The sequence below is a fragment of the Hyperolius riggenbachi genome, chromosome 1 (genome assembly GCF_040937935.1).
Source record: "Hyperolius riggenbachi isolate aHypRig1 chromosome 1, aHypRig1.pri, whole genome shotgun sequence".
Lineage (NCBI taxonomy): Eukaryota > Metazoa > Chordata > Amphibia > Anura > Hyperoliidae > Hyperolius > Hyperolius riggenbachi.
In genome coordinates, this window is record NC_090646.1 from 565,427,355 (window position 1) to 565,453,266 (window position 25,912).

General features: G+C 41.2%; 1 protein-coding gene across 3 annotated transcripts in view; it reads right to left on the reverse strand.

Moving 5' to 3' along the window:
* Window positions 1-25,912, reverse strand: part of ARB2A (ARB2 cotranscriptional regulator A) — a 651,099-nt gene that overhangs the window by 352,746 nt on the left and 272,441 nt on the right. For all 3 annotated transcript variants that reach the window (XR_011023128.1, XM_068247503.1, XM_068247504.1), the window contains exon 7: window positions 11,415-11,636. Coding sequence is in view for 2 of the 3 variants with exons in the window: in XM_068247503.1 (XP_068103604.1) it covers window positions 11,415-11,636 (222 nt within the window). In the remaining variant the exon portion in view is untranslated. The remainder of the gene's footprint in view (window positions 1-11,414; window positions 11,637-25,912) is intronic.

Genomic DNA, 25,912 nt, shown 5'->3' on the forward strand with positions numbered 1-25,912 from the left:
GCATGATAAGTTTAGGTGTGATAAGTTTAGGCATGATAAGTTTAAGCACCAACTGGGTTAGCACCGCAGTGCACAGCTGATCAAAAGTTTTGCGCTCGCAAAGTCTGGTGCACTTTGCATAGAGTTTAATGGCACTGCTTTGCGTGCGGGACTTTGCGTGCGAACTAAACTTATCTAAACTTAGCATGCCTAAACTTATCACGCCTAAAGTTATCACACCTAAACTGGCTTTTCACCAGGGTGGTGCAATGGTTATCACGCCTAAAGTCTCTAACTGGGTTAGCACCGCTTTGTGAATCGAGCCCAATATATTCACATCTATGAGGTCAGATGCTGTCCTCCCACCAGGAGGGCTTTTCGGTCACTTTTAGTCCCCTACACTCTCCTAGTGGTTTGGGTCACCCCGAGCTGCTTGCTTACTCATTTTGAGAGGACAATCATTTTAACACAAGGGGCTTGATTCACTAAACCGTGATAACTCATATCATGGTCGCGCTAGCATTTTCGCGATTGTGTGCGAAAGCACCAGCGTGGCCGTGATAGGAGTTATCACGGTTTTGTGAATCAAGCCCAATGGGTGAAATTTTTCTGAAATAACTAAAGATAGAAGATAAACTATTGCTTGATGGTTCCACTCTTCTCTGTCCATCAACAAGTGTGAAAGGTCGATCAAGCCCAATGTTCATGTTTAGACAAAAGCACTTGGAAGCAATATGTGGCCAGTTTACAAAACAGTTTTGAGTTCTTGCTTTTAAAAATTTGGCAGAACTCTGCCAATCTCGTTATGTACTGAGGAAGAGAGATTAAAGAGGCTCTCTAGTAAAAAGAAAAAACATCCCCATCCTTCCCTCAACCTCAGGAGGCAAGGAGTAAGCAGTACTAGCACTCTCAAGCTCCATCCAATAGAAGGGGCACTGGCATGCAGCTGCCATGTGCCCACAGAGTAAAGGTACAAAATCAGGCATTGGTTAGCTTTTTTTGATAACTGGGAATGTTTGGAGTAGGAGGGCGTCAGAGTTTTTTCCTTGGAAATCAGGAGGGAGTGATAAGGAAATTATTTTTCTACTTGGAAAGCTGACTCTACATTATCTTCACTTTGTGTTACTCAAACATTTCAGAAATAAAACATAAGCAAAGAAAAGTAAAAGTAGAGAAGAAAAGAAAAATGCTGCAACAGAAAGTAATGCGAACATACAGATGTAAAATAAAGAGAAAAAGTAGTCCTAGTTGAGCTTCTGACATGAAGGGACAAGAGTCGCTGTACCTCCTGAAGTATTTACCATTCCACTTTCAGCCTAAAATAGAACTCTGTTTGAGAGATCCCTTCTTATCCCTCCTGTGGGCCCTTTACTTTGAAAGTCTTTTATCTCTTTTCTTAGAAAAGTAACGAAATTAGAATGGCCGGGGCTAGGATTCCAGAGTCACTTACTGAGACAATGTGGCAGAAAGGAACCCCCCTAGATTATAACACAGAGGGATCTCAAGGAGGGCCATTAAAATAAAAGAATAATGGCTCCTTGTGTAGATCTATCATTAAAGGAACAAACTTCTCATAACTACAAAGTTACATCCACAAGACATACTATAAAATAAAGATCTTTCTCTAAGCAAGCTAATTAGCTTTCAAAAGTATCTTAAACCATATCGGACACAGTATCGTTTATATCTTATTCCAAGTATACATTCATTTACAATTAAAGGACTTTTAAAAGTGGGAGTTGACCTTATGGAATGTGATAGCAGGAATCATATAGCAGACAGCGTATAGCATGAAGAGCAGGAATATTAAGGTCACAAGTAGTGTGACTCTGTATGTGCCTCCTGCTGTATTGGTTGAAACAATCTCATGGTGCTAGCATTACAGAGGTGGAAAGGTTCACCAAGCCCAGGCAGGAAAGAGCAAGGGGCAATCTATCAGGGTTAGATCACAGGTAAAGCTGCTGTTTCACAAGTTCGGGTTTTTTCCTATGTGCATTTTATAGCAGATGTTAAATGTACAAAAATATCAGCATACAAACTTAGACATAGCTTTAGTTTGGAGATTTACATATAATAAAATTATTTTCTGAGTATCTAATAAATAGTTAATATTGTCCAATCCTATCACAAACATAGTAAGAATCAGTTCAGAATGTATTGGGGTCTTTAACCACTAAAGCACCCTAATGGTGCAATCTGCAGATACCCAAATATACCCACTTCTCAATCATGTTCCTCCTTTTTAATTTATTCAAAAGCACAAAACTTTACTGAACTGGAAAGTCTTATGTTATCTGTCTTTACATGTGCTTTATTTATTAACTATTCTAATTATCAGGCAACACAGGGTTTATTTAAAGAGGAACTGCAGTGAAAAGAACAATGAATAAAATGTTTTTTACAGTATTCATTAATGGATTCTTTTATCAATGTTTGCCCATTGTAAAATATTGCCTCTCCCCGATTTTCATTCAGAAATGTATCACTGGTGGTGACACCTTTAGTTCTGCTAGGTGATCTGTACGGACTGTTTATTACTGAGAGTTCTATGCACAGAGGAATCTATTGCTTGCTTAGCAGTCGGAAAAAACTGTTATTCCCCACAATGCAACAAGGTTCACAGACCGCAAACTGTCAAAACCATGGTCATGACTGACATAACACTGTGGGAGGGGTTTCATCACAATGGCTATCATTCATAAAGCATATGTGGTAATGCTGAAAAAAGCTGACTTTACCGAGCACTTAGCAAAATGTAAGTTCATAAAAGCTGTTACCGCATGAAAAGCTCAAATTACTGAGCAGTGAGGTAAATTACCACCTTGTGCAGTGATTATCTCAACACGTCACTAAATGTCAAATCATAAAGATTAGAGCAGGTGGTATTGGGACTGAGAATACCGCTTGCTTGGAGGAGGCGATAAGCATGCGGATAAGAGAAAAGTAGCCTGTGCAGGAAGCCAAAGTCTGTGTGAGTCAGTATGTCAGAGTCTGTGCAGGGAGCCAAAGTCTGTGTGAGTCAGTCTGTTCGAGTCTGTGCAGGGAGCCAAAGTCTGTGTGAGTCCGTATGTCAGAGTCTGTGCAGGGAGCTGAAGTCTGTGTGAGTCAGTCTGTCCGAGTCTGTGCAGGGAGCTGAAGTCTGTGTGAGTCAGTCTGTTCGAGTCTGTGCAGGGAGCCAAAGTCTGTGTGAGTCTGTGCATGGAACCATAATTACAGCTTGTAACAAAATAGAGATAACGTCACACTTCTGCTGTACCGCTCAATGGGTAATTTACCGAACTTTAAAGGCAGCTGTGAAAATGTTTATGAATTAGCACACAAAAGTCTAAAATATCGAATGTGGTATTTTCCTGCCCAGATTTTTTTTATCGAACACATTTTATGATTGATAGCCATACAGACCCCCCTAATGATCTATTCAAGAAAAGGTAAACATTTCTTGTGGGAAAGGAGGTATCAGCTACTAACTGGGATGAAATTAAATCCTTGGTTAAAGTTCCTTTTCAGTAAAGGCAGCACAAGGCGCAATAATGCTGACAAAAAATGCACCAATCTACAGCAGCAATTCCTGCAGTTGGCTGCATTTTACACATTGCACTTATGCTAAACAGTCGAATCCAACATGTCTCAAGGACACAGCATTAAGTCAACCACCACCAAGCACCAAAAGCACCAAACAAGCATAGAAAAATAAAAATTGTATTATTATGATTATTAGTATTGATTTATAAAGCGCCAACATATTCCGCGGCGCTGTACAAAGTAAGAAACAAACATGGGGTACATAATACAGACAATGGTGTACACTAATATACAAGATACATAATTAGTGACAAAATACAAAAAATGATACAGTATACAGAATACAAAATACAGAAGTGGTAATGACAGTGATAAAAATAACATGATGAATAAAATATATAATGATTTCCAAGACACAAAAGGGGGAGAGAGCACTGCCCTTGCGAGCTTACAATCTAAAGGTTGTATGGTATGTAAGGAGATCCTTAACTGCAAAATATGTAGGCTTCCTTTTTTGTTTTGTTTTAAAATGCAGGTTGTCTGGCTGATTATGGTGCACATGCACACACGCATGCGCACCCCCAATGGCACCGCATTATCTTTATCCATAGTGCAGATATGGCAGTCATTCCAGGCTATATCTCCATCCTACTAAAAAAAATGGGAGGGAAGTTAAATAGCAGGCTGAACTCACCCCTCTTTGCAGTCTTTCTGCACTGTATCTCAAAAGCCCATGGTACACAACCCATTACTCATCTACCTCCCATCAATTCCACAAATGGGAGGGCGGTTAATAACCGCCGTGTAAGAGGAGGCATGGCATTTGCACAATGCTCTCTCTCCGAAGAACTTAAAGGACCTCTGTCATGAAAATCTTAAAATGTAAAATATATGTAAACATATACAGTTATGAAGTATGTTTCTTCCAGAGTAAATTACTTTTCTCCTATGTTGCTGTCACTTACAATAGGTAGTAGAAATCTGATAGAACTGACAGGTTTTGGATTAACACATCTCCTCATGGGGGGGTTCACAGGAATTTCTTTATTTTCAAAATGCACTTAGTGAATGGCAGTTGCTCCGGCCAACTGCCCAAAAAAAGTGTATGGTGAGCAGGGAGGCTGTAGAAATCTTTTTTAGGAAGTGTCTTTATACAGAATAAAGGTCATGCTGAGAATCCCACATCAAGAGATGGACTAGCCCAAAATCTGTTGGTGATATCAGATTTCTACTACTTACTGTAAGTGACAGCAACATAGGAGAGAAATAATTTATGGCTCATTTTTCTCAGGAAGAAACGTACTTCTTATTTTATGTGTTATAAAGTTTAAGAATTTTGTGACAGTTCCTCTTTAAGGAAGACTAGGCCACTGCAATAGTGTAGACCTTCTCAAAACAATATTGCAATGCCTTGTGGAAGCTTAGGTGTAATGTCTTTGCTGGAAATTGGGGAAAAGTAGTGAAGTGGGAGAGAAAGCATAAGGTGTCATATATTCAGGGAGGTAGTTTATGGGGGTAAGAATGGGGTTAAAGGGCACTCTGAGGAGATGGCTACAAATAAGTAATTTGTTACTATAAGATTTAGCTTATAAAAATGCCCCTCAGTATCACTCTCACTTCAGGTTTCCTTTATTCCATTTTTTTGATATAGCTATAATAGGTACGTGATTCTTTTTTAATTCTAGTTCTAGTAATGCTTTCCCATCTGCACAAAAACAGGAAGGGCTAAAGTTGAATACTCACCTAACGATGCAAGAAAATGGATCACAGCGCCACCCTCACTTCCATCCTCCTGCCGGCGGGGACACATGATGGTACATGATGGGCATGATCGAGAGCTTAAACCATCACAGCACTTTGCACAGGAGTCGTCTGGGATCTTAAAGATATGATCTATCGTGTCGGGTATCGTCAAGCATCGCCAAACGTCATTTGTGTAATTGCGCACCTGTACCCATATTTGAAGATCATGGAAACGAACGTTCATCCCTCCCAAAAAATATTGAAATGGTCGTCGGAAAAAATGTCATAAAAATTGCATAGCGAGTACGGGCCTTAACCCATCATCAGGTACAGAACAATGTTATCAGTAAATGTACTGTATTAAATACCTTGGCATTTTTTTCCTCAAGGAGAGAGAGGAGGCGGGGCCAGGTGGCAGAAGTGGAATGATGCAGGGACTTTAGGGTGGCTTCGTGGGACAAGACACCGCAGGTAAATATACAACTTTTCATTACAGCAGTGCCGCAGGATTTTGTATTTTAGGATGTAGATCCTCTAAGCTTGATTACAGAAAAGGAGAGCAGAATGATTAGCTCATCAGTTGGCTGCTGAACCTCACTGTCCAGCTGAGGCGCTGCCCTGTTGCTCACATGTAGGGGGTAGAATACTGATTGCGGTGACTTTGTTGTGTTACCGGATTATTGAAGTCCGGGACCTCACTAGGGAAAATTGCAGCTCTCTCAGATGGTGAGACATTCACATATATTGTATTTCATGTGTGTTTGCCTGCCTGGAGTCCAGCTTTAAGTACTGTGTGGCAGACCTCTGTGAGGTTAAAGGTGCTATTGCTGTTACCAAATCCAGATGTTCTTTCCATACCACCTTCTGAAACACTAAAACATTATAAATTGTATAATTTGCTACTTCAAAAGCTGCCCGAATTGTCTGACACTCGCTTGTGGTGGCCATAACTACAACCACCAACCACGCTTTTATATTAATCGCATTTACGGTATTTCTAGAAAACAGTAATACCGTATAAGGTTACCAACATTAAATCGGAGTTTAAACCTCTAACTAAATAAAATAAGCAGTGAAATTCAATCATTTCCTCATAAAGATTATTGAGAATTATTTGGTGAAATGAACTGCTAATTAGCTCATTAGTAGAGGCTGCCCAAGCATTGGATTCTCCTGTTGTGGTGTTTTGAACGTAAAATATATGGCCTGATTAAACTCAGTCATTGGAATGTGTTTGTCAATACAAGGCCTTGGCGAGAGCAGATGAAAGCTGACAATTTATAACCGTTCACTTAACCTACATAAAACTTTCTGGGACAATGGGGCCTACATATCATGTGTCAGAAAGGCAACGCTGAGCAGCTAATTGGTGCAAGGTGTGCACTGTGCCAGCCTGTGCCTAGATTTTAACCTTGATCTTTTTCAAGACAGGTTTCACTGCACAAAATTCTGTATGCCTCGCGAATAGATGACAGCGTGCAAGTGTTCAAAGGGAACTTGTAATTCATTTTGTTAGTAACAATGTTATTCATGGCCTAGCGATTTCATACAGGTTACTTATGATTTGTAGTATACCTATGCAATCAGTTTTAAGTTTGCATAATAAAAAAAACTTTTTACAAAACTCAGATATGCGTTTTATATGGTAAGGAGAAAAAGATGTACATCAAATAAGAACAATTATGTTATTGTACAATCATTTTAAAGAAAATGCATATTACATTTTTTTTTTAAAACATTTTAAACAAAACTAATTTTACATTGCTATACTTTGTGGTTTAACTGGCAAATTAGGCCTTTTTTAAAACAGGAATCTGAAGGTGGAGAATTCCCTACTGTCAGATGCTCCCGTACACCGCCTGGGCGCTTGCTAGCACTCAGCATAGATGGTGGAGAGGCGGCCCCCATATGGAGTCACATCTGAGCGCAGCTGCGGTCACACTCCGGTGGATCATTTCTTGCCGGAAGGAGGAGGATCCGTAAACCACAGTGGGATAGATAAAAGCTGGTATACTTTATTAGTGAAATCCACACATGAAGACATAAACAGCCACAACATCAAACTGACGCATATCGGGCTCAAAATGTGTCCTTAATCACTAAAGTATACCAGCTTTTATCCATCCCACTGCGGTTTGTGGATCCTCTTCCTTCCAGTTGTTTGTGGTTCGGCTGACCAGATCTCCACCAGTGGGTGTGAGTCCATGGGGGTTTTAGAGGGTTTGGGCTTTTCTATGTATGGCATCATTTCTTGCCATTGGGTAACTCCACCACATGTCAAACGATGACATTATTTATTTATTTATTTATTAGATTTACATAGCACCAACATATTACACATCACTGTGGTGTTGCAAACTCTGATACCTGAAGACGCTTGTGACCGGCGGCACTCGGGAGGCTGAAGTGCCCGATAAGTGTGTAGTTCAAACTCCTACGGAAAAGGGGACTTATGCAAGCCGAACAAAAATAATTCTAACATCACAGAAATGAAGGGCCTGATTCACATATTGCCAGTGATCTTGCCATGCACAGGCAATGCACTGCAATATCACCGGTACTAATGGCCGCAGAGTACACAAGTTGGGCAATAAGCACAACCAGTCGTACATGGGTAAGAAGCATCAGTAATTATACCGGCAGTATGTGAATCGGACTCCACATTTCAATCTCCATCATCGCTTGGGGATGCTTTATCTCAACTGCAAAGCAATAAGACAAGAAGGTTTTGAAAATCCAAAAATTCATTAAAAAATCAGCAGATGGAGTGCTGAAAAAAAAAAGCAATTTTACGGGATTATATGATTTATACAATTTTATTTTTATGAAAGCCATTCCATTCCGGTTTCATCTAGTACAATATATTACATATTATACCCCTCCAAACAGATTTGCAAGATTCAGCATAATAATACAGGGTCTAAATATTATGCTCAAAATCCCATTCCTCATTGCTAATCCCCCACAGAATCCATGCAATCAAAATGTATTCTACATGAAAGAGAAATGGCAAACCACTCAAACCAGTGGAATAGCGTCACAATTATGAGGAAGTCCCAGACACTCCCCACCTTCATAGACAAGAACAGGCATGGAAACATATGCTCATATACAAGAAACAAGTTTATACAATGCCTGGATACAATAGATAACCCAATGCACGGGCTGTCTATACTTATCACCTGATGTCCCCAATCCCCACACTGTGTGCACCTCCCACACCCATCACTGGTATCAAACACTTCATTTAAATACAAGTGTCTGGTGGTCATAGCGTGGAAATAAAAAGATCTGGCCAGATCATCAGACAGATCCGCCTCCTCTTACATTCCACAGTAGTGGCTATTGTAGCCATGTCTAGTGACATATTGACATGTCCTTGGCTAAAAACCAAACAGTGCCCAGCAAAAAGACTGCTGTGTATGGGCTGGTGCACACCAGAGCAGTTCTGAAGCGTTTTTAAAACGCTTGCAGGGGGGAAACCGCTTGGCTAATGAAAGTGAATTGGCTGGTGCACACCAGAGTGGGTCGTTTTTTCCACAAATGCAAACTCGTGGTTGCAGCATTTTTTAGATTTCTGAGGCGTTTCTGCCTCAATGTTAAAGTATAGGAAAGTGGAACACCGCTCTGAAAAACACTACATCAGAGCAGTTTTCCAGGCATTTTTGTTACAGAAGCTGTTCAGTAACAATATTTGTAACAATATTTGTAATCTGCTACACAAAAACGCTCCAAAAAACGCTAGGCATGTTTAGAAAATGTCTCTAAACATGCCTAGAATCGCTCTGAAGTCTGCTTCAAAAACCTCTAGCGTATTTGCAGATCTGCTAGAGGTTTTTGGTGTGCACTGGGCCTAAGCCTGGTGAGGACTAGGAGCATTCCTGCCACTGAATCATTAACACAATTAATGGTTTATCTGTGGTGATTGGGGGGGGGGGCAGCTTTACAGGGGCAGAGTGTGGACCTTAAAGTGTACCAGAGATGGCATAAAGTATACATTGTATACATACCTGGGGCTTCCTCCAGCCTCATGTGCATGGATCGCTCCCACGCCGCTGTCCTCAGTCTTCTTCCTCCTCAGTACCGGGTCCCGTCACTTCAGCCAGTCGTGACCAGTCTGCGCAAGAGAAGTGCACCCTCTACGTATCTCTCCGGCAGCTGCTGAAGAGCGCACTTTACTTGTGTCAGACTGGCCGCGACTGGCTGAAGTAACGGGACCCGGTACTGAGGAGGGAGAAGACGGCGGTGTGCATGCGGCTGGACGAAGCTCCAGGTATGTATAAAACATTTACTTTACGTCAGCTCTGGTTTCCTTTAAGTATTGTGCTCTGCTGCACTACTCTGAAAGTCAGCACAGAAGAGGGAGCCATGAATGGGGTGGTAGAGAGGCGAGCCCACCCAGCCACCCTGGCTTACGGTGTTAAAGGGGGGTAGCATTACGTTCATGGCTCTAACCCCTTCCCACATCTGTCCAGTAGATTAAAATCCCTGCAGAACCTTCTTCAAACTGCAGGAACATTAATTTATTCACCTCATTTTGAGCTGCTGTGCACTCCCAAGTAAGCAATTCTCTCTGTGCTGCACTGCAGAGACCAATCAGTGTGGTCTCTGACCACCAGGATCTCTACAATTATCCAATCACATGGATCTACGGTAAGTTTGTTTTGCCATGCATACTGTGTGCAGTGGCAGGGAAGGGTTAAGAAATAGGGTAATTGAAACACACTGGTGTATCTGGTTTTTGAATAGCAAAAGCACTGAAATAAATAAAATCAATGGAAGGAGGTGCACAGCTAAGAGCCTGTTACTGCACTTAAGGTGCCCATAAACCGTACAATTTTTCCTTCAGATTGGACCTTTCAACACAATTTTAACAATCAAAATTAATCGGAAGGCAATTATCGAGTGTTCCCATTAACAGAACGAATTAAGAAGGTTTTACATTCCGATTCGCTCATAAGATCCAACTTTCAGATCAATATTTTTTCCTTTTCCAATTGACCAAAGAATTGTTTCACATCGATCTGCACCACAAGATCGAATCTGAAGGAAAAATTGTACCATTAATGAGCACCTTTATATATATCAGGTACCGGAGAGATGTACAATACCTCAAAGATATTACAGAGAATATTGCAACTCTGCATTCTATTTATGGGCAGGAGTAGATTTGACATAATCCCCACACAGCACAAAATAGGACTATACATTTCCTGAAAGAGGCATAATAGTACGATGAAGAGACTCCAGGAGCTGCACAGGGCACGGTCCATGCCTGTGTTTAAGCAATAATGCCAACATCTATCTGTGGCAACCATTCACAACACAAACTAAACACATAATGCAAACATATCAGATAGTGTCTGATGGGAACTGCCTGTCAAAACAAATCAGCACTTCCACAGCTACAAGGTTTATGATGTATTATATAGACTACAATGTTTTGGGCTGGACTCCACTCATTCCACTTCCAAAACATTCCAAATGGTCCTTTACTTACTGTGGTAGTCTACTTCATTCAGCAATAGGTTAACAAGCTTTGTTTACATTACTTTTACGTTGTTTTTTTTATTTCAGCTGCCAAACTTCTTAGGGGTGTCCTTAGCCCTGGGCAAAATCACTAGTTCCTCTACAAAACACGGGCTATGCATAGGCTACACCCCCAAGAGCACAACAAACATGTATAGTTACCTTTAAGTTGGCTTACTACAATATACAGTAATCATAACTACAACAGGACATGATAAATGCACCCGGGTCCCACTACAGCCATTACCACATTTGCCATACACTCGCATGCTAGGATCACATCATGCAATTTCACGTCAGGTTGACAGGTCGAACCAATAATTTCCAACCAATCTGCTCCCGATTAACAACATGATTAATTTTGTGCTGCACCAATCTGAAAATCGATCAAGAGCAGACCAGACGTCGGAAATTATCAGCTCGACCTGTCAATCTGACCAGAAACTGCATGGTGTATACCTACAATTGGGCCAAACCTTTATATGTCAAAAAGGAAAAGCAATATTATTTGGAAAACTTATTTTTCTTTTCAGACTTTTTCCCTGCAAAGCAACTTTGTACGATGTGCAATAGACACTGCATTTCACAGAAAGTCCCTCACTTTTAAATGAAACACAAAACATGAAGACCTGTGTACTCACCCTTATGTACAGCTGGAGAGTCTCCTTCTCTTTCTGGGGATTTCTGTATTTCTCATAAAAGTCCCTCTTCTTCTTGTTGTCTTTGGAAATCCTCTCTCTCCTCTCTCGCTTCTCGGCTGGCTCATCTGAGCTGTCTGGAGACTGCTGCTGTGCCAAGGGTTTGCTCTTCTCTACTTCAATGTAATTTTCATTGGGATTCAGCACAATAACTGCATATCCTTCCTGTACTCACAGAAGAAAACACAACAAATGAGGCTTGTGATTACACTCCTATCAGAATTGTATATACAATCTCATTCTTGGTAATTATTTTGCTGATCATTTGTACTGGGAACTTTCAATGCGGACTTATCTAGCAATTGCCTAACTTTGCTTCACCGTCCCGAGTTCTTGTTCAGGAACTAGAATGATACCATGACATCAGGACAGCGAATGATCTGCATATATACTGCTGATTTATAAAATTAGGTGCACATTAGTCAGAATACTGATGCAAAATGTATGCAGCCGATCTAGTTACTTTTTGTGTGTATGAAAGTTTTGACAACTGTCCTGAAATTTTGATCACATGGCCAGAATCACCGGACTACAGACATTTAGTACTAGGATCTGAATCAGTCGAGGAAAGACTGGAGCAGAACTGCTGCTAAAGTGAAGATGCACAGATCAAGGATTCTGATTGGTCGCTCTGAAGAATTGCTTCACTTCTGCAAGTATTTGGCACCACATGTGTTCCAATTCTCCTTGCACTGGGTTTGATACATCAGTAGCTACTAGGGATGGCAATGCTTAGGAGAACTCATGGAGAAGCATGTGATCCGTTTGGTCAGCACATAGATGTATTAGGCTCCGATTTGCTGGTCATGATCATGTGTTAAACCATCCCAGCAAATCAGAACATTTAAACGTCTATCAGCTGATCAAACTTATCACATGCTTCTCCCTGAGTTTTACTAAGCATTACCATCCCCTAGTAGCTGCTTCAACCTTGATTATATCATTCGCACTTAGATCCAAAAAAAAAACATTTTCACCCATCATGTGATTTTAATTTTTCAGTTAATTTGTGGTTTTATAATTTCTACCATTCTTTCTGCCTTCTGTCATTTTTACATATTGTAATGGTTACCCCATTGAGATTAGAAAGTGCAGTCTAACGTCACCTGCATGCATGTCTCTGGCCAAATTGATATCAAAACTGGAGGAAACAATATAAATCAGTTTTGTAGACTGCATTTTCCACCCATTTGTATTCATTAGGATCTCATAATAAGTAATAACTTATATAAGTGTATCTGGTTCTAACTGACACTATGGTTTTAACTAAGGCATACTGCCATCTAACCTTGCTTTATTGCACTTCTAACAATCTAACCTTGCAATTTGCACTTCTTTTCTAGCTTTAAACAATTACCCCATCCTTTACACGGCTTACATCAGAAGGTGACCATACTGAGGAAAGCATTGCAGAGAGTCTGTTACTGCTTCCAACAGAGATAATAGAGAAGGTAGGAAGTGAGGATACCTTAGGGATGGGGCTAAGAGCCAAAGTAAAGGTATGTATATACTCCTGCTTCAGATAAGAACATATACATACCTTTCACTTAAACAAAAGACACCCCGAAATCAGGTAAATTAAGTAAATGTTACACCTGAGACCACAAACGACAATTCAATGTGCAATAACACATTTTTTTTTGTTTCAAAGAAAAGCTTTACATTACCAAAAAAGAGAAATTGACTGATTAATAAAGGATTGCTCAAGTCAAAGTTGGGAATTTGACATTCGAACACATTCAATGGACACAGCTAAAAACTTCAAGAGACTAATTTTTATCCATCCATTCATTTCCTGCACTCTGCTGTCTCATTAGTCAAACCTCCGGAGTGGCTTCACCCTAGAGTAAAAGTGTGCCTGATAGTATTACCATGAGAGTACAGCTGTACTACTAAACCAACTGAAGCCATGTTCCTTGCAAAGGTTGGGGTGGGGAGAGCACAGAACAGAATCATGTGGCAAGTAGCTAAAGTCCTGCTTCAGAAGGAAGGAAGAGAAACATTTGCTGAATTTGTCCGCAAAGAACTAAAAATACCTGTATCGAAAGGTAAATTTAATGGTTCTCTTGATTTTAACAGGTTGTAAAATAGCCTACAAGCCTTAAATGCAAAACTGGTCATAAAAGAGCAATGCCAAATTCAGAATTCATCAAATGGATAAAGTAAGACTGAACATGATGGGCAGATGAACCAATAACAATCCTGGGAATCTTTATATATTGTTTCTGAGTGGCTATTGCACTTTTCCAGAGTTATACTAACACCAGCTTTATCCTATGCAGCTACAAACTCAGGTACGCAATCCCTTTAGGGTGGTATCCCCTTAATTGACTATTTGTACTTGGTATGCGCTTCACAGAGCAGAGTAGTACCAATACTATTTGTACCTCTACTTTTTACACAACAATACCCCTATTGCATCATATATGTCTTTCATAAGCAGAGTCTGTGTTGCACAGTATATATCTGTCTCAATAAAATCTTTATGAAGTCTCTTCAAATCCGCATGCAATCTCTATGTGACATGAATCTTCATCAGACCAGTAAATTTGTAAACACTGTACGCTCACCAGATGACTTGCCTGACCAAATTACAGATCAGCAATAGCACTTTTTGGGGATCCTCCCCTTGTACACTGGCAGTCTGCAGCCTCCAATCCTTAATTTAAAAAGATAAAACTCCACATAGCATAATACTGTTACATTATCAGGTCACCTCTTGTGCTCAAACATGCGATTTAGGGGAGTATCCTCCACCAAAACACTCTGAGCTGCTCACCAGATATGATGGCTGACCCTCAATGGAACCAGCAAATCGCGCTTAGCCTCTCCAGGCGATCTCTGTGACTCTCAGCACCTTCAACTCAAACAGAAGCCTCCATAGTATAATACAGTTTTATTAAAAAGATTATACGTTTAAAATTACACTCACAAACAGATGTTCAAAATGCGCATATAAAATCCACGTGGGGTTGGCGTCTCACACTGCATCCCAGGCTGCGCCCAACCGGTTTCGTCACTGCTGACTCATCAGGGGCTTTAATAAGGGTATTGTTGTGTAAAAAGTAGAGGTACGAATAGTATTGGAACTGCTCTGCTCTGTGAAGCGCATACCAAGTACAAATAGAATATATATTGCTGTAAGTGAAGCATTCTCATCTCACTGCTTAGGATTCTCCACCAAGAACCCCAAACTCACTGAAAGCAGGAGACATGGAACACCTAGCATAAAAGAGCAAAGGATATACTTCATCTCTTTTACAGCAAACCTGAACTGAAAATAAACTTATGAGACAATTATGTTGTACTTAGTAAAAGGGTAAACTTTTACTTGGTAAAAAGACAGATGCAGATTAGTTTCAGTGAGTGAATGCCATCATAGATGCCTTAAGAAGTAGAGGACAGAATATACACCATACGTTTTTTCGGCAGATTGTTTTTCTGATCGATTTCTCATAGAAGTGAATGGAAATCGTTAAGAAAAGATAAGAGAATCGCGCTGCAAATTGACTGGAAAGTCGAATTGAAAAATCGATCTGATGGAAAATTGACCGTAAAAAACGCATTGTGTATTCCCAGCATAACAGACTTCTGTGAGCCTGATTAAATGCAGGTGGTAGCGGTCTTGTGAATCATGTGTCGCGACTGTGTACTAGGAAATCTCAGTAGCATGTGTGAAATCAGAGCGCACAAGATTGTTCATAAGATACGAATCTGTCTGTGTGTATCCATTGAGTTTGAGTGTAGTCACCATCTTGTGGTGGCCAGTAGTATTGCAGAAGGCGATATCATCACATCTTTGTTTTACCTCCCAAAGCAAGTCCTTTCCTTGTACCATTCCCACAAACCATTATGATTTGCAGTCACAAAAAGTGAAATTAGTGATGACCTATGGACTGACTGCTCCGATTCTTGTACTACTTAGGAAACTACATGTCTGCTTTCTGCATCATGCTGTCATTACTTCTTTTTCAATAAATCATTTGTGCTGACAATGAGAAACCAGTTACTTCTGACAGACAGTAAATGTTGACATTATTATTCATATAGAATCTCATATTTATCAAAAGCATTTAGAAATTCACTTGTTGAATCACAGCTGGAGATCGGTTTTAATATCTACAACTTTTAGTGAAAATGTAATTTACACAGTAAAGCATAAATGAAAATGAAAACCTTATTCATTAAACATGCTTAACTAAACTGTAAGAATTCTTTTTAATTAGAGATTCATTTTCCTTGAGTTTGAATGTCATCTTCATCTGTCCCAATGAAATAGAGGATTGCAAATTAGTGTTCTATGAGCTGGCCATAGCAGAGTTCTGGACAACAAATTATACCTTTTTATGACCACCTGCTAATACGTAGAATAACCACCTCTGGACAGCACCCAGATGCTGTGGGAGTGACTCAGTACGATGCTGGGAGGTTGGCTAGAGGTATCTGGAGCCATGCAGACTGCTGTGTGTCTGACAGTTGGTTGACGGAGATGGTTCCAGATATGTTCAACAAGGCTTCCTCCAGCCTCATGAACTCTGTGGGCTCCCTTCGCCATCCTCCAGGGCGGCCCGCTTCGGCTTCAATCTTCTCCGTTAGGAAGGCTTCAGTCGCACCAGTTGGGCTGCACTACGCATGCACGGCCTGGCTGTGTGCCCCCATTGCCAGGAGCAATCTGCATCTGCGCAGTAATACCTGTGCAGGTGCAGACCGCTTCCGGCGATGCACTCACAATGCAGCCCGGCTGGCGCAACTGAAGCCTTCCTAGCAGAGAAGAGTAAAGACTAACGGAGCCTACCGAGAGGACCACTGGGGACCCCACCAAGTACATGGGGCTGTGGGAAGCCCCAGGTAAGTATAAATCCTTCTGTCTCACTCATCTCAGGTTTCCTTTAAGGTCTGCGGAACTCATAGGCCAAGAAATTGAACTCATAAAATGGTTCATTAGTGAGAATGCAATCCTCCATCAGTTGGTGTAAGTTCATTGTAGATACCCCTGTACAAATTGCAGCTAGTTTTTGTGTCACACCCATGTGAGCATAGTTCCAGTCACATGTTGCCTGCTCCAAGGAAACATTAGCAACAGGGATCACGGCTCAGTTCTCAATTGTATTGCAATTGCACATTCACAACTGTATGTTAAAGGGGCAGTGCAGTGGATTAGAGAATGTGTAGCATGCTGTTGGTTTACAGTTGCAGTATAGCATACTTCTGTGTACTGTATGTTTGAATGTGTGTATCAGAGCCGGGTCAAGGTCCTCCAGCACTCAAGGCTGAAACACCAAAGTGCGCCCCTCCATCCCTCCCACCCCAGCCGTCACACACTGATTGCTATTAGACTATGACGCCCCAGGGCCCCCAACACCTTAATCTCTAGTTATCTGGCTTGCAGCCACTGCCATGTATCCTCTTTTGTTCTTTCTCTCTGCTTCAAACACAATAGGGGAAAGATAGCTGAGTGAGTTGTGTGCCCCCTCCTACACTGCACCCTGAGGCTGGAGCCTCTCTCGCCTCTGCTTCGGACCGGCCCTAGTATGCATCACATAGGACTTGTAACACAAAATGCAATTTTTCATCACCATTGCAATGCTATTTTTCAGGATGCGCAATGCAACATGTATAGCAGGAATGTTGCCTTAGATTGCTGTCCTGAATGCTGGAAAACCTATTTGCAACCTGTGAGCTTTTTCCTCATTTGAATACTATGCAAACAATGGACAATAGTCAATATTGTTGTAAAAAATAACTTCTAGTTTACTGGAAAACAATTAGGATGCAAAATGTCCTGCCATAATGAAAAACCAATAAATATATTATAATGTACCGGTAATACTAGAGACCTAACATGAATAACCCTACTGAACACCACAGCAAGCATAGCATGTTACTGCTGCATTAACTCCATTCAAAACCTCTCACTTATAAGTTTGACATAAAATGATCCAATTGATTCAGAAATCTCTCTCTTTTTTAAGGATATGAAATCCACGTAGCACATATCACTTCAAAACACCCATTAAACTAATGTAGGTACATTATTAAAAAATACTATTTACAGTAATTTTACCTGCAGAGAGATAAAAAAAGAAACAAATACCACTAAAAATATATCCCTAAGAAATTGTTTCAATGTTTTCTGAGTCAATAAAAATAAAGGAATGAAATATGACAACCTCGACCTTTGAAAATGTTTTTAAAAGAGAAGATGAGAACGTTGGCTTGTTCTAGGGCATTCTTGGTAAAGAACAGGATTCATTTACATTCAAGTTAAGTGAAATTCCACTTATAAAGAGAAAGCTTTATAAAGAGAAAGCTATATAAAGAGAAAGCTATAAACAGATCAGTCTTGCAAATGGTCAGGCAGATATGAATTTCCAAAACAACCCAAGCTAAATGTTTGATTCTTTACAAGCATGGCTATTTGTACTCTTTAGAAAATAGACTGCCTAGAAATTCCCTTCCTCCTGCAAGAGTAATTACACAGGATAGCAACCCATCTCAAAATTTCTGTTAGTGTACACCATGGAATGGCTTTTTTTGCATGCACACAGAGACACGGGAAGCAAACTGAAATAATGTTGCCATGAAACCTAACAATTAACAGGGCTGAACTAAAGGGGTTGTTTTCATTTCCTCCACAACAGTTCCATGCGTTTTTATGCATGTTCTGCACTCACCGGCATTTATAATAAATAAAGTCAGTTCTCTTCAGTTACACAGTCATTCGACAAGGCATCTGCCCAGTGGATCCACTATCCCAAGTATTAGGGATGTTATTAGGCATTTTACAAAATAAGAGGAGGCGCCGCAGTGAGGTATGCAATGGGTAAAATGGGTACTTAAAAATCTTGCATCAGGTTGGAGGTTTAAAGGTATTCTTTTATTTTACACAGGAAAAGGTGCATTTCGCACTACCTGCAGGCTTCCTCTGGTATTTAGTACAGTGGTCTCCTGCACACAGGGACTGGGACCATTCTAACAGCATTGTTGTTCTCACTTGCCTCCATAACTCAGTTGAACCTCCTTCCGTTTGCATAGCAAAAGAACGTGTCGTACCACCTCATCCCCACACTGTCGAACGAGGGAATGAGTCCCTATCCTTGCTGGGCAACATGCCTCTTACAGAGAACCAGAGACAAAGCACCCTCATGTATTTTATTACATTTATCAGGGGGAACATGACAGTAACAATCTCCCCTGTGTAACGGTTGGGTGTAGCAACTCAGGTGTCTGATTATTTGGTGATCTGCAGAATCACCAATAATGCAGACGCTATACCTGATTATGTGTGATCTGCAGAATCACCAATAATACCAGTATAGCAACACAAAGAGCTGAGTGTGTAGTGTTTGGTGCAACCGTAACTTTAATAGTTTTATGAGACCTCACTAGAGGGGCTGGTGAGGTACTATCGGTACACTGACCGTGTAATAGGGTTCAAGCTCCAGCAAGCTGGAGATACAATACTGAAGAGACCGAATCTCCCGAGTAGTGGGTGAGTCAGAATGTACTGCAGCCGAGTGATCACCTGAGGAGCAGGTGACTCAGACTGTACTGCAGCCTAGGAGCAGGGGATACAAACAGCACTGCACTAATGATCACCTGAGAAGCAGGTGATTCAGACTGTACTGCAGCCTAGGAGCAGAAAACGCAAACAGTACTGCACTAAAGAATAACTTCACCAGAGGAGCTGGTGAAGCTAGCACCTCACCAGTAGCGAGGGCCCACTGGTGAGTAGAATGGTCTGACAGGCAAGGTTCGGCAACAGAGAGGTAAGTATTGTGAGGCAGGAGAGTAATCGGTAATCAGGCAGAGGTTCAGCAACAGAGAGGTAAGTATCGGTACAGAATCGTGAGGCAGGAGAGGAGTCGGTAATCAGGCAGAGGTTCAGCAACTTTAAGACAGATAGGCAGAAGTACAGAATCAGAAAGCAAGATCAGAGTCAGAGTTTAGCCAAGAGTCATACACAGGTAATCAGTACAATATCAACAATATCCTAGTCTAGGTGTGAAGTCCTTGATATCAACACCTGGGATCTAGTCTAAGGTCTGAGCGCTAACACACGAAGTATTCACGACAACAGACAACCTCTGAATGAAGCCCGGAGGCTTAAGAAGCAGAGGAGACCTCACTGGCACGCCACCTTGAGCACAGCCAATCCTGGGCGCCGTGAGTCTCCTCTGCTATCAGCTGACCAGCAGATCAGCTGACCGGCTTCCTCCCAGCATAAAGGTCCCGTCTGTGCGCGTGCCCACGCGAGACGGTGACCCCCCCCACCAAATGTACGTTCCGTCCTCGGCGTCCTAGACGCCGGGAGGACCGGTGGCGGCATGGAGGCAGCTGTGGCGGCGCTGTTCGCTGCTGTTCGCTGCCTCGTCTGTTACACCCTGCTTTTAGTTTCATTCTTCTCTGCTTAATCTGCCTGTTATCAGCTGTGCTAAGAATCCCCGACTGAGCATTCAGTTTAGGTTTGACCTGGAATCATTATAGCTGAGTCAGTCTTCTGTGGAGTCTTTTCAAGCCAAGCCTGCTCCCTCCTGGCTCAGCTTTCCTGCTTTGCATACTCAGAGCTGATGACATGGGAGGGGCTGCTCCTGCAGAAAGAAGCTCTGAAACAGACAAGTGTGGCTGCCTGTGTGATCTGTGTGCACTGTGCGCACTGTGCAGCCAGTCATCATTATTATCTGTATGCAGTTTCATTTCTATGAGAGAGAGGCACTTCCTACAGGCAGCCACACAGCATACCAGAATAATAAAGTTGAAAGCACACAGATGAAAGCCTGCAGCAGCAGCCCTGCTTGACTATAGTATCATAGAGCCTAGACAGCACATCCAGAACAGCTCATAACCTGGAAGCATAAGGGATATGAGCCGGCGACCATATTGGATTTTTCATGGAGCAATAATGGACAAAAAAACACTCAAAAAGGCACACCAGAGTGGCGAAATTATCAGGTAGAGCATTTATTCTTTACAAGCGATCGACTGATATGTTTATTTTGTGTGAATCGTTCATCTCTGGTTCCCTTTAACCAGTGTACAGTGGCATTAGTTAAGCTACTAGACCAACCCAAATTTGACAACAAAGGTCTGAGTATTTTATCTGCATATACCTCTGAAATTTTAGAATGATAATTATCTATTACACTGTTACAAAGGAAATCAGACAGATTTGTGTACAGTAGAATGCCAGCTATCTGAAACTAAACTAACCAGCAGTCTCAACCAACTAGCACAAATCGCTGGCAGTACTGACAGGAAATTTCTTAGGCTGGCTGTGGGCTTTGCTGGGCTCCATGCCCCACCTGAGGTTAAAATACTTTCTATTACTGTAATTTAACATTTAATAGAGGAGTTCATGGTATGTATATAGAATGGCATATAGTACTGCAATAGCTAGGCCTTCTTATTACATCGAGTCTCAAGCAACCAGAAAACAAACTTATCTGGCCTCTGCTGATCCCCGTCAGTGGCAGATAAAGACTCTGCTGTATATTGCCTTCAGATGCTGATGCTAAAGAAGTAGTTCCCCAAGTAGTATCACAATGAAAACACAAAGAAATCCAAACAAACACTGTCTTATGTACACTGCTAAGCAAACATTGAAATGCTTGCGGTCTAGATTACATCTGTTCTTTATATTGATCCAGAGGAGGACAAAAGAAAAAAGAAACACCAGTGCAGCATGTGGCGATTATAAATACCATGGGAAAAATAATCAACTTTCTACTTAAAATATCAGGCATATCATTTCTAGAATTAATCATTTTTCAGGGATTCCAGCTCAACAAAATCTGTCCTATATCTAATGCAAGTCACAACTATAAGAAAAGAAACCTGCCTAAACTTACAATGAAAAGAGAAAATACTACCAGTTATAATAGAACTGTTTATTTCCATCCCTCACTCTCCAGAAACCCTTTATCTAAGGATATCTGACCTTGTATGTAAGGTTATTAGAGTAGAACTATGTAGGGCATAAAATGCTGGAATAAAATAAAAAACACTCAATAACAAAAACAGAAAGAACACTCTCAGTTTATGAGGTGCTGCAGTGATGTTATAAAATACCGCTTCAAACGGAAAGAGAAAATGGCAGACAGGCAGAGAGGAAATCTAAACATAACATGAATCGATTTATGTCCAAAAACTGCAGCAGAATTCTTGCTCGATTTGGGTAAAAACAAGATAGTGAACTTCCAATGGCTGGAAGGTCATTGATATGGAAAGAAACTTTAAAGCATGTTGGAGAATCTTGCTCAAAAGAAAAAAGGTAAAGCTTTAATTTTGTGTATTGCAGATCTATCAGTGTGACCAAATTAGGAATATGTATTATTGACAGAAGTACTTGATTGTGCATGTGTGCGTTCAGCTCTTCATCGAAGCAGCACATGCCAAGGCGTGTCCTGTAAGAAAAGACGCCATGCAAATATCTCATTGAACGCGATTCTTGACAATCCATTTGCCCACCTATGGGTGATCAGAGTTGCTTACAATGAGAATCTTCAACACACTAGCCAACATATTGGATTGAATTAATTGAGGGTTCTTTTACATTGCACCACTACGGTAGCGGTGCGATGTGCAACAATCGCACCACAGCAGAAAAGTCACACCACACATTATTGCCATGGTGCAACCAATTTTTTTTTTTATATTAATACGGAACTTCAGCTAGCTTCTTACATCTGTAGCACCCGGAGTACTTCCATTGCATTGTGTGGCGCACAGTGTTTCATGTCTTGGACTTTAATGGCCCTTGCGACAAGCTGCGGCGGGGAAAAGTACCCCTACATGACACGGTAAGTCTAAAAAGGAGTTTAGGACAAGTTGGGTAAAAAAATAAAGGCTGAATAGGAGGAAACATCGAATCCATGTGAAACGCAGCATGGCCCGTAACCCCGTGACCCTCTCCACTAACTGAGGTAATGAAGTGTGGTGTGCTACGAAATACAGGTTTCTGAATTAAACCACTAATTTTACGAGTTTCCGAACACCAACACTAATTTTAAGGAATCATGTGGTATTTCATTCGGTGTGTGATTATTGAAGTGCAGGGAAATGGATGAAAGATGTGATACAGAAAGTATATTTATATTATTATACTAGCAAGTAAAATGCAAATCCTAAGTGCATTAAATTGGCAAGATTTATATCCGCTCAAAACCATTAGTATCTTATTAACCATTTTTAATAACTACACAATTTTGTGAAATTAGCTAAATGTTTTAATATTAACTGTCTTATTTTCCTGAAGAGTTTAATTAGTTTTCCCCACTCTGTTTCCCCCCTTCTATAACCATACCGAATGACTCTGTTACCGACGGGCTGTAATAAAATCCACAACATCTTACTTAGTTTTACCGCATGCTCTAATCTCTGTGAATTTACATTTATTGAGGCAGTTACTGCACAAGTCGGTAATTTTAGTTTTCCATACGGCAGTCTTAGTGAATTGACGTTTCATAAAATGTTCGATAAAATCAGCTGTTTTCTGCTTTACTGAACGCGGTATTTCTTAGTGAATCGAATGCAAAATGCATAATGCTAAAAAATAAATTCTACAGAATAAACTGGTAGAAAGAAAATACTAAATACAGTTGTTGCAAGCCATTCTATTTTTCATGAAAAAGATAAGATAGAATCAATTTTGCACAGCCTGAACTGATCACTACAAGGCACTGTGCCAAAAAAGGTGTAAAAATTTCATGCATTTCAGACAGCCGTTACCTTCTTTTGACTTTATCAGATTAGGATTCCTAGCTGTGCTAAGGTCCATTGGGGAAAAATGCTGCGGGAAAAGATCAAACACACTTCTGTACACCTTACTGACCAAAGAGCATCAGCTCTAGGATACCAAAAGACAGTTTACTTGGTTCAGCTTTATTCTGATCTTGAAAGATAACAGTTCGGAGGAGATTTTCTACAGCACAAGTGCTGCAATCAGATTGTCAAAAATGATTAAACTGTGTATGTCAAATAATCACCTAAATGACAGAGCAAACATTTCAATACTCATTTGGGAGTTTACAGAATTTATTAGGAACTATAGTTTCAATTATACTCTAACGACATTTTCACACCAAGACGTTGCGTTTTAGGGGACGTTAAGGTCGCGTAACGTGCCCCTAACGCAACGCATGGTGGTGTTGAAGTTGGACGTCAGATTGAGCCGCGTTATGAGGCTCTTGGTGCTATCCTGGGAAGTCCGGATCTTTTCAATGATTTGGATGATTCGAATCGGATCATTGAAAAGATCCGGATCTTTGAACCGAATCTATGAATCATTTTACTAGGGAAGCAGGAAGCAGGGGTGCAGCAGAGTGAGAGGTGCAGGAGAATGAAGGCACATTGAGGGTGCTAATGGGGGAAGGGAGAGATGCAGCAGGAAGATTGTGCTTGTGCACAGAAGCTGCAGTTCCTGTTTCTTCCAGACATCCACTGTGAACCGAATCTTTCATTGTGATGATCCGGATGATTCGACTCACAAAAAAGATCTGGATCAAAGATCCGAATTGTTAATGATCTGGACAACACTACAGTGCAGTGAATATTAATTAGCCATGTGGCTAGGAACAATAGCGGACTCTCCCCTTACTGAGCATGTGCAAACAATCTAATGCAGCTAAAACCACCTATAACGCACAGCATGCTGCACTTTCTTTGAACGTCCAGCGTTACACTGTAACACAATGTGGGCACTGTGAACAGCCCATTGATTTTTCATTACTGTGATTTGGGCTGCGTTACAGGCTGCTCTAACGTGCGCCTGTAACGTCCCACTGTGAAAGCAGCCTAAAGCCCAACTGCAGATACAAATGTTTGCTGAGATCAGTGTAGACGGTGGGATCATTTTTGAAACACTGATGGATATCAGACATACGTTTACACTATAGCATCATGGATGACATGCTCCATTCCTCCCTCCCCCTTTACTCCAGGTAAACAGTCACACTTTCTAGGAAAATCAAGAATATTAATGCACTGGTGTAAAAAATAACAATACACATTTAGGCACAAGTATGAAAAATAATGTTGATAAATTTTATAAGCTATATTGAGCACCTACTTGTTTTACTTCCTGTACATAAAGGGCTTTTACTAACAATCTCTGCCTGGCTTGATTACAAATAAAAAAGTTTGGGAAGGGTACACCCAACTTCCATATCCATTTACATTATTTCCTAAGCCTACACACCCCCCAATAACCGAAACCTCCAGGGCAAATGCAGACATTTCATATTTTTTTGCCATTATTATCCACAGTGCTTTACAGACTATTTAATCTTGTCACTAACTGTCCCTCAGAGGAAATACATACCATAATCATACTGTATATCTATCATAGCCCAGGGACAATTTCAGAGGGAAACCACTTAACCTATCTGTAGGTTTCTAGGATGTGCTACAAAATTAAATTATCCAAAGGAAACCCACACAGACGCAAGGAGAACATATATAAACTCTAGCTTAACCAGTTGTATATGGGGCAGTATATCTATGCCCCGCAAGACCATCTCACATCCCAGAGGGGATAGATATTTGTCTTCAGCTTTCAATGGGTGGCGCATGCGCTCGCCCCCATCTCTGGCCGTTAGTGCACAGATTGGTGAATGGGAAAACATTGGAGATGATTCATGTAAAGTCAGTAAAATAATAAAAAGAAATAAAACACTAGCTTTCACCTTCTGTTTGCATAGAAAGCTGTGATCCAGCTTTCTATGCAGAAGTCCGCCATCTAGAGAACATCATTTAAAGAGAACCTAAGCTGAGAGGGATATGGATGTTTCCTTTTAAACAATACCAGTTGCTTGGCAGTTCTACTGATCTCTTTAACTGTAGTAGTCGCTGAATTACACCTGAAACAAACATGCAGCAAATCCAGTCTACGCTCGGGCTAACCGCTGGGAGCTCTATGCAGAGTGTAGCGCCTAGCGGGCATTTTTACTCACCTCCCGGGGGATCCAGATGTCGGTAGCCATTCTCCTTCCTGTCCTCCGAGGCTATGAATCACTCTGGTGAGATCTCACGACAGAGTTACTGCGCTACCCGGAGGAAGGAGGGAAAATTGCAGTGCTGGAGCCCAGGGAGTTGAGTGAGTGCTGGGGCTGCTGCTGGCTTTCTGGCAGCATGATTTTTTTCCCTGAATTTAGGGTCTGAATAATGCTGAAAAGACCCTGAAATCCAGAAATAATCATACCGCCAGGGAGGTTAACCCCTTTCTATCCCTCCCTCATCCCCATAGTTAAGGTGAACCTAAAGCCACACAAAAAAATGAGATGAACTCACCTGGGGCTTCCCTCAGCCCCCTGCAGCCGATCGGTGCCCTCGCAGCTCCGCTCCGAACACTTCCGGTTTGGCCGTCACCGGCCGACAGGCATGGGAACGCGAGTGATTGTTCGCGTTCCCAGCATGTATATCGCCCCCTATGCCGCTATTGCGAC